At 39.6% G+C, this 10,060-nt stretch overlaps 1 protein-coding gene across 1 annotated transcript in view; it reads left to right on the forward strand.

The window, feature by feature from the left end:
* Positions 1 to 10,060, forward strand: part of LOC123250353 (collagen alpha-4(VI) chain-like) — a 144,026-nt gene that overhangs the window by 90,022 nt on the left and 43,944 nt on the right. Inside the window, exons 24-29 of the mRNA XM_044679395.1 lie at positions 1,726 to 1,788; positions 4,079 to 4,141; positions 4,964 to 5,026; positions 6,434 to 6,484; positions 7,490 to 7,525; positions 7,621 to 7,683. Of these exons, the coding sequence (XP_044535330.1) occupies positions 1,726 to 1,788; positions 4,079 to 4,141; positions 4,964 to 5,026; positions 6,434 to 6,484; positions 7,490 to 7,525; positions 7,621 to 7,683 (339 nt within the window). The remainder of the gene's footprint in view (positions 1 to 1,725; positions 1,789 to 4,078; positions 4,142 to 4,963; positions 5,027 to 6,433; positions 6,485 to 7,489; positions 7,526 to 7,620; positions 7,684 to 10,060) is intronic.

A 10,060-nucleotide genomic window follows, 5' to 3' on the forward strand; every position in this document is an offset into this window, starting at 1 on the left:
GCCACAGTGCACAGAGCACCCGCCCTTGAGCCAGGAAGACCTGAATTCAAATTTGACTTCAGACATTTACTAACTATGTGACCCTGACTAAGTCACTTAACTTCTGACTACCTCAATTTCTTCAATAGTAAAATGGGGTTAAGAAAAGCACTTTCCATTGGGCAGCAAGGTGGCTCAGTGGATTGAGAATCAGTCCAGGAAATGGGAGCTCTTGTGTTCAAATCTGGCCTCAGGCACTTCCTAGCTGTGTGTCCTAGCACTTCCTGGGCAAGTTACTTAATCCTCACTGCCCAGCCCTTACTGGTCTACCTTGGTACCAATACACAATATTACTTCTAGGGTGGAAGGTAAGGGTTAAAAAAAAAAGAATTAGCACTTGCCTCCCAGAGTGGCTATGAGTATAAAATGAGATAATATTTGTAAAGCTCTTAACAAAGTTTAAAGTGCTACATTGACGCTAGCCATTATTATTGCTGTGGTTATGAAATAACCTACTGTGTATAAGACACTATTAAGCAATGTAGATACAAAGTCAAAATGAGAAACAGTCCCTACCTTCAAGGAGGTTAAATTCTATTAGAGCAAGAGTTCTGTTTTGTGTCTCTGGTCCCTTTGGCAGTGGCTGATGAGGACTTTGGACCCCCCTCAAAACACTGTATTCATTCATTCATTCATTCATTTACTCATTTACTTATTTATACATTCATTCATTCATTCATTCATTCATCTATTCATTCATTCATTCATTTATTTTTAAGGTTCTTTTTCTTTTTTTCCTTTTTTTCTTGAAAACTTTTATTGAATTAATTGATTTAGAATATTTTTCCATGATTCCATGATCCATATTCTTTCCCCCACTCCTGTAGCCAATGAGCAGTTTCACTGGGTTTTACATGTGTCAAAGCAATGTTTTTAAATGCACAAAATAAAATACAAAGGATTGCAAAGGCAACCAATTGCAAGGAAATACAGTTTTCAAAATATTTTTTAAGAAACAAATTTATGGACCCTCTAGTTAATAATCCTTATATTAAGAGGGATACAGTGCATAAATGGAGTGGTATAGACAAGATAAATTGAGGGGGGGCAGGGCATTGACCACTGAGAGGATTAAGAGGGCTTCCTATAAGAGGTGGCATACAGGCTGGCCCTTGAAGCTAGGGATTCTACAAAGCAGAGGTGGAAATACAGTCATTTCCAGGCATGGGGGACAGTTTGTACAATGATAGAATTCATCTGTTTAGAAAACAACAAATAAAGGGGCAGCTGGGTAGCTCAGTGGATTGAGAGTCAGACCTAGAGATGGGAGGTCCTAGGTTCAAATTTGGCCTCAGACACTTCTCAGCCGTGTGACCCTGGGCAAGTCACTTGACTCCCATTGCCTAGCCCTTACCACTCTTGTGCCTTGGAGCCAATATACAGTAAGGGTTTAAAAAAAACAAAGAAAAGAAAAGAAAACAAATAAGGTAGTTTGGTAAAATGTAAAATGATTGAAGGGAAAGTAATGTGAAACAAGGGAGGAAAGGAAAGAGCCAGTAAATTTAATCATTTGGTTTGGACTGAGTCTTTCAGAGCTATGGGCAGGGGCTATCTATGAAAGTCTTCCAAATAGTGGAATGACACGCCATTTGTCATTCTCCAGTTAAACAAGATCATTTTGGAATTGTGTTGGAGCCTACCTGTCTTTTTATGAAATTAGCATCTCTTTTAAATTTTTTGGATCAGGGTCCAAGAGGCCAGCAAGGACCACCAGGAATGTTTGGACAACAGGGTTTACCGGGAGCCCAGGTAAGTTTGAAAGGAAATTTCCCTATTCTATCCCTCTTGAGCAACACCTGTTTCATACCACTTGATGGATCATAGATGAGTATTTTACCTCCCCAACTTCCAGCTTATCAAGTCCTTCATTCTTTGTTAGCTACAAATCTTTGCTGGAAAGGAGATCAAAGGACTGAACACAACCATATTATGGGGCTCCTAGAAGGGTGGCTTGCTATGATAAAAGCAGACTTTCCTCATTCTCACTTGTTTTTCATCAAGAAAGAATCTGGCCCCCGGCAGTTGGTCAGCTAGAGGGGACCTTGTTTACTTTACGATAAGTATCAGGGTTAAAAAAAATGAGTAATTTTTTTATTTTTAGAAAAATTTTCCATGGTTACATGATTCATGTTTTTACTTTCCCCTTCACCCCCTCAAACTGCCCCCCACCCCAGAGCTAACTCACATTTCCACTGGTTTTAATGTGTATCATCAATCAAGACTTCTTTACATATTATTGATAGTTGCATTGGTGTGGTCCTTTTGGGTCTACATCCCCAATCATGTCCTCATCAACCCAAGTGTCAAGTAGTTGTTTTTCTTCTGTTTCCTCTCCTGTAGTTATTCCTCTGAAAGTGGGTAGCGGTCTTTTCCATAAATCCCTCAGAATTTTCTTCAGTCATTGCATTGCTGCTAGTACAAACGTCCATTACATTCGATTTTACCACAATGTATTGGTCTCTGTGTACAGTGTTCTTGCTCTGCTTCTTTCACTCTGCATCAATTCCTGGAGGTCTTTCCAGTTCACATGGAATTCCTCCAGTTTATTATTCTTTCGAGCACAATAGTATTCCATCACCAACATATACCACAATTTGTTCAGCCATTCCCCAATTGAAGGGCATACCCTCACTTTCCAGTTTTTTGCCACTACAAAGAGCGCAGCTATAAATATTTTTGTACCAAAATCAGAAGGGAAACAACAAACTGGGAAAAAATCTTTATAACAAAAAATTCTGACAGAGGTCTAATTACTCAAATATACAAGGAGCTAAATCAATTGTAAAAAAAATCAAGCCATTCCCCAATTGATAAATGGGCAAGAGACATGAATAGGCAATTTTCAGATAAAGAAATCAAAAGTATCAATAAGCACATGAGAAAGTGTTCTAAATCTCTAATAATTAGAGAAATGCAAATCAAAACAACTCTGAGGTATCACCTCACACCTAGCAGATTGGCTAAAATGATAGCAGGGTAGAGTAATGAATGTTGGAGGGGATGTGGCAAAATTGGGACGTTAATGCACTGCTGGTGGAGTTGTGAACTGATCCAGCCATGCCATTGCTGGGTTTGTACCCCAAAGAGATCATAGATAAACAGACTTGTACAAAAAGGGCTCACATTCTATTGGTGGAGATGCCTTGCAAATAACTATGTTCATACAAGATATATAAAAGGTAGATGGGAGGTAATCACAGAGAGAAGGTGTTAGAAGTTACTGGAAAAATTTTTTAGAGAAGGTAGAGTTTCATTCAAGACTTGAAGAAAGCCAGGAGATAGATAGAGGTGAGGGGAGATGGCATTCCAGAAATGAGAAGCAGCCAGTGAAAAGGGAGAGTCACAACTGATTTATTTCCATCTTTTTTTCCCCTCTGTGATATCCTATGACTAGAATAAACAAAAATTCAGGTCTTTCTCTTCTGAATCTGGGAGGCATTAGGTGTTTCCCCTCTTAAACAATTGGGCAATCTATGGATAGAGGGAATTCCCTATGAGGAAACTAATGTACATGGACAACTTCTGGTCTTCCAGAGTTGTCTAGAGCATTATGAGGTTAAGAGACTGAAATGGGGTGGGGAGAGACTTGAAAATATGGCCAGTAAGTCTATGGCTTCCTCATCCCTCCTGTAACTCAGGTTTTTACTAAATCTCATGCATTTTTTTTATTTGTAGAAATACATTATTTATTCTTAACATTCTTTTTCAAAATAATCTGAGTTCTAAATGATCTCCTTCCTCCCCATCCCTTTCCTACTTATTAAGAAAGCAAGCAATAGAACATTCTCCATTTTGAAGGGATTAAATGGGTTAGAAAATTGAAATATCCAGCTTAACTCTACACATTCCAGGTGATTTCTGAGGGACACACCAATTCTAGAAAGATGACATAATAAACTCAGTCACCACCCAAGAGGAGAACTGAATTGAATGTTCTCCCCATATTTCCAGTATAGCATCCTTGGTCTGTCAGTAAATTAACCACAGCTCAGGTTTCATATGACCTTGTTGGTGGTCTTACATAGTCCATCTCTTTCAGGGGGGTCCCGGGCCAAGTGGGCCAGTTGGTTCTAAAGGGGGTGAAGGGCCAAGAGGAGAGAAGGTGAGTATCAGCTGTTATCTTCCTGATTTGCTAATTAGCTAAGCAGTTTGCAAGTGGAGAAAATGTGAATAATACAGAACAAACTTAAATATATATAACCATTAAATGCTGAAAATATATTTCACATTTACAACCACTGGTCTATATGAGCACAGTGGATAGAGTGCTGGGCCAGAAGGCAGGAAAATGAGTTCAAATCCAGTCTTAGACATTTACTAGTTATGCAACCCTGGGCAAATCACTTAATCCTATTTGCCTCAGTTTTCTTCATGTGTCAGATGAGCTGGAGAAGGAAATGGCAAACCGTTCTATTATCTTTGCCAAGAAAAGCCCAAATGGGCCATGAAAAGTTGGAGAAGACTGAAGTGACAGGATAGCAATAAATCCATGTATATAGATATAGGAATTTTATTCATATATATATATGCATATATATATTTGTGCACAATCAATACATATGCATATACATACATATTTGCATATATATGAAATATAACAACTACTATACGTATCGATGATTACTCATTATGGTATACAGATTATCCTACATTCCAAAAGATCATTATGTTAGCAGAGAAGATCAAACAAGTTCTACAAAGCTGGAAAAACTTTAAATTTGAGCCCAGTGATGTTCCTTATATCGGAGGATCAGCCTGATTAATTTCAGAGGCTCCCTGAACCCTTTTCTCAAGTCCAAATGTTTATGTACCCATGTGCCCAAGTGGTGTGTGAAATGTGGCCACTGACAAGATGAGGTATACCAACTTGCAAGGTTGGACCATAAGAAAAAATTAATTCCATGTTTAATTTATGTTGTAAAAGGGAGAACTTGGTTTCCCAGGAGAAAGTGGCCTCAGAGGACCAGAAGGACCAAGAGGGCAGCCTGTGAGTCTTGTTCTTCTGTCTCAGAATCTTGGACAAACCCAGAGATAAGCACATTTCTCATTTTTTATTTGTATCCTTTTTTAATTTGGGCAGCCTCGGTCTCTTCTTCAATAAATTACTTCTTTGGGGGGCAGCTATGTGGCTTAGTGGATTGGGAGCCAGCTAGAGACAAGAAGTCCAGAGTTCAAATATGACCTCTGAGACTTCCTAGCTGTGTGATCCTGGGCAAGTTACTTAACTCTCATTGTCCATCCCTTACTGCTCTGCTACCTTAGAACCACTACACAGTGTTGTTTCTAAGATGGAAGGTAAGGGTTTCAAGAAAAGACTTCTTTAAATATTAATATACTGTGGATAGTCTTGAGGGCCACACCATAATGGGAATATTAAAACATTGGGATTTGCCTTCTTTTTCCCCCCTTCTTGCTAAAATCCTCTCACTTAAAATATAATCAGCCTTCCCAAGACTTCCTTCCTATGGATTTATACTTTTGCCCATGGATGCTGACTGAAAAGCATCTCATTTATAATGATCACTTCCCAGAATTTTTGTGTTCCAATTTCTCCAAAATACATAATTTAGACTGATGGGGCGGTGCGGTGGTAGAAGTTTAGATGCTTATAACACTCATAAGAGAGAAGATTGACCACCATGTTTTTGAACCTGATTCTCATCAGCCACACAAGAAAACTCAGATTTAGTTTTATTTGCCTATCACAAGAGAGGCACAGGATCTTCTGATTTTCTCTTCCATTTTTCTTAGTTCCCTCTTTGTCTCCAGCTTCCCAGCTGAAAGTTTGCTGTCATTTCTTGACTTTATTCTTATAATTTCATAACTAAAGATTGAGGAAGGATACAAATTCACATGGTCATATCACCTTCTTCCATCTTGGCATGAAGGCTAAGCTAAATGACCTGTAAGCTAGGTGTCACAATAGGTATAATACTGGACTTGGAATCAGGAAGGCTGGAGTTCAAATCTTCCCACGACCATTAGCAGTGTAATGGTGGGCAAGTCACTTTATTCTTCATTGCCCTCATTTGTATGGTAAAGGGATTAGACTCAATGACCTCTAAGGTGTTTCCCCCATTTAAACCTATAATCTCAAACCAGCAGATTCTTCATTATTTTGTTTTATGGCAAAGTGAAACTTTTGTTTGAGGACTCCATTTGGATCTTATGTCGTCCAGGGGCTCTGTCTGAAATCTAGAAACTCTTTGTCCCCTAATAATTGTTTTTTCCTCCACCAAATCCCTTCACTCTCTGATCTAAACTTAGATATTAGATATATGGTTTTTAACACCACTGTTCTGTCATGGCACCACAAAGATTCCTTGGCTGGTGATTTAGGTGTCTTAATGTCCTTGTTAATTCACCCTTTCCCTTTATGCTTTTCTTTTCTTAGGGTTTAGATGGTGGTGATGGGTATGGCCTTCCAGGAAGAAAAGGAACTAAGGTAAGTTCACATCATCCATTTATTTTGAATCAGAGGTTCTCTCTTCCCTGAGGGCAAGAATGATCCAACTTTGCAACTGAGCTGATGACCATGTCATATGTATAACAAATGAATGGACAAAAAAAAATAACATTATTTCTCTTAAATTTTAGTTTCTAATTTTCCATTTTTCCAAAATTTTGAACAGAAAAGACAAAGATTATGCTCAGTTGTTTTCAGTTAGGGTTCTTTTGTTCCTCTTGACTCATCATGTAATCAGAGTTGGATCTATGGCCACGGGAAACATCTTCTAGTCCAACTCATTCACTTTACAGATGAAGTAATTGAGGCTTAGAGAGTTGAATAGACTTTCCTGAGGTCAGGTATCTAGCCATTAACTACTTGACCTAGAAACAAGCCTTCTAATTTCTTCTTTCTGCCATTCTGGAAGTCTGATTTGTCCTTCTCCAGCAGAAAGCTAGTTTAGTGAAGAATCCTGGGTAGAATCCAAGTCAACAACTGATTAAAGGAGCACTTCCTGGCTTCAGAGCTGTAGAGGATCTTAAAGGTCACTGGCTCCAACATCATTCATTTTTCAGATCCTGTGGGCATTAGTCAATATGTTCCTGTGAATTTTTCTAGACATCATGCAGTGCCCCTAGTAAAGGGCTTTAACTCTCCCTTACACTTCTAAAGATGGAATTTGAATTATTCTTGCTCACTATTGGATCATGCCTGAGAGATCTGAAAAAAAAGAATGTCTCAAGGGAGAACCATCAGACTGAAGAAGGGAAATTTCATAAAAATCCTTTGAAAATTATCTTATTCTGAATTGTATAAATGAAATATAATTGCTTAAAAGTGGTTAGAGATAGGAAAATTCTCTTTAGTTGTTTTTCCTGGCAACCATGTCCTGTCTATTCACTCAGAATTAAGAAATGTTTCAGCTTTGCTCCTTTAGAGTTCCATAATAAAGTATTAATTCAGAAGACATTAAATTAAATTTCTTGTTGTTTTTGATACTAGGGTGAATTTGGCTTCCCTGGATACCCTGGTGTACAAGTAAGTCAGTTGAATTTCTGGGGGTGTTGCACATTTGGTGTTGCTTAGTTTTGAAACTCCCTTATTCTAATGAATCTGGCTTTAATTCTCTAAAGGGGGAAGATGGTGATAAAGGCCAACCAGGAAACCAGGGACCAAAGGGATTTCCAGGGAAGAGGGTAAGCCTCAAAGGATTTAGCTCACTTATACTTTTGGCTGTCTGCAATGCAATTCACAGTGATACTACACAGGATTCTTTGGTAGTCTCTCTGGGTCCTTAGAGTTTTAAGGTTTTCGACGAGTCCTCTGACACCTCCATATTTCTTTCTTCACTCAACCTTCTTCTCTTCTGAGTGTGTAAGCGTCTAACAATACAAAGATATAGCTTTCTTCAGGGCAAGCTAAAACCAGCTAAAAGTAAACTTACGGATCCTTTTTATTATATTTGATGCTATCAAAAAAGGTGAAAGAGGAAGCCTTAGAACAGATCATCTTGCTCTGAAATTCTCTCTGCCTTTTCTTCCTGCTAAGATATCTTCTGATCTCACAAAGAATAAGCCATCCAAGTGGTACCCTTGAGAGTGACTAGGCTTGATTTTCTGCCTTAGCCCCTACCAAACTCTCCTTCATTGGCTTTCATAGAAGTTAAATTTTTGTTGTTTAATTTTCACAAACGTTATTAAGACCCTAAGTTAGAGGTTCACTAAAATCTTATTCTGTTAACTTGTGTTGGCATGTAGGTGACCTGGGGCTCTCAAAGACTATGTCAGTGGAGAGTAAGCTTTAATGGTCTCCCCAAAGTGGACATGGTTTGAATTTGGCACCTTTACCATCCTTCATCCAAAGTCCAACCTAGACAAGTTCTGAGAGGTTCATTGTAAAGGTGAACACTAGGTGATGACTTTTTTTTTTGACCATAGCAAGACTGAAAACCATCCACTGTCTTTGAGAGTTCTTGGGGGTCATAATCAATATTGGTGGAAATAGGACTCTCACTGATAAAAATCACAGATCTTGGGACATGCTGAAGTGCCTGAAATATTCTGTCTAGGTGCCAAGAATACAAAGGGAAAATAAGACGTGTTTTCTGTCCTCAGGGAGCTTACTATTATAAGCAATGTATTGCATTAGAAATAAGATTTCTAGGCTTCCGGGTTAAGATGGCGGCAGAGTAAGAAGCAGCTCTAAACCTCTCCTGACCGAAACACACAAAACTCCTCAAGGGGACATAAAAACAAGTCCAGACGAACGGAGGAACCCCACAACAGGGCACAGCGTGGAAGGTACGTGGAATCGAGACATTTCCAAGCTAAAAAGGGCTCTCACTCACTCAAGCGCGAGCTGAGCAACCGCCCCACCCCCACCCCCTCCACACTCACCTATAGCTCTGAACCCAGCTAAAAAGAAATAGAGCAAGTTTGGGGCACCCATCGAGTCATCAGCAGCTCCGGGACCTGTTCCTGAGAGCAGCAAGACTTAGGACCCCATTAAGTCAAGAACGCACGCGAAATCTGAGCGCGCGCGCTCGGGAGCGGACGCTGGGAGCGGAGCGCCGGCTGAGCAGAGGCGTGGGTGCTGGCTGAGCAGAGGCGTGGGAGCTGGCTGAGCAGAGGCAAACACAACCAGGAACTAAAGCCTAAGTGGGGAACCAGTGCAGACAGGTATACGACTGTGGAAGTAGCTCCCTGAGACTTGTAAAGAAACCTCCTGCAGAGGTTCAAGCAAGGGAATCCACCAGGGGGCTTGACCTTGGAAAAAACTAGAACTCAGACCTCAGGACTGAGCGCGAGGATAAACCTGAGAAGCTGCTGGGCTAATGATGGCTAACCAGTTACAGGAAATTCAGAAGAGAAAGAATAATAACAAAAAAAAGAAGTCTTTAACACTCGACAGCTTCTACACAGAGAAAATCCAGACAACCGAGCAAACAGAGGAGGAGAACAAACAACCATCCAGACCCTCCCCAAATAAGGAAAACTCCTCACAACCTATGGAAGAGTTCAAATCTGAGATTCTGAGGAAAATGGAAGAGATCTGGCAAGAAAATAACAGCTTAAAAGGTAGAATCTTGCAACTGGAAAGCGAGGCTCAGAAACCAAATGAACTGATAAGCAAATTGAACACAAGAAATGACCAGATTGAAAAGGAATACCAGAAGATTATGGCCGAAAACAAGAAGATTATGGCCGAAAACCAAAAGATTATGGCCGATTACCAGAAGATTATGGCCGAAAATCAATCCCTAAAGGCTAGAATTGAGCAAGTAGAAACTAATGATCTCTCAAGACAACAAGAACAAATAAAACAAAGCCAAAAGACTGAAAAAATAGAAGGAAACATGAAATATCTCAATGAGAGAGTGACAGACCAAGAAAACCAGTCTAGAAGAGACAATTTGAGAATAATTGGTCTTCCTGAAAAACCAGAAATTAATAAAAACCTGGACTCTATACTAACAGAAATAATTCAGCAAAATTGCCCTGAAGTCCTACAACAAGAGGGCAATATAGACATTGAAAGGATTCATAGAACACCTGCGGCATTCGATCAAGAAAG

The sequence above is a fragment of the Gracilinanus agilis genome, chromosome 5 (assembly GCF_016433145.1).
Source record: "Gracilinanus agilis isolate LMUSP501 chromosome 5, AgileGrace, whole genome shotgun sequence".
Taxonomy (NCBI): Eukaryota; Metazoa; Chordata; class Mammalia; order Didelphimorphia; family Didelphidae; genus Gracilinanus; species Gracilinanus agilis.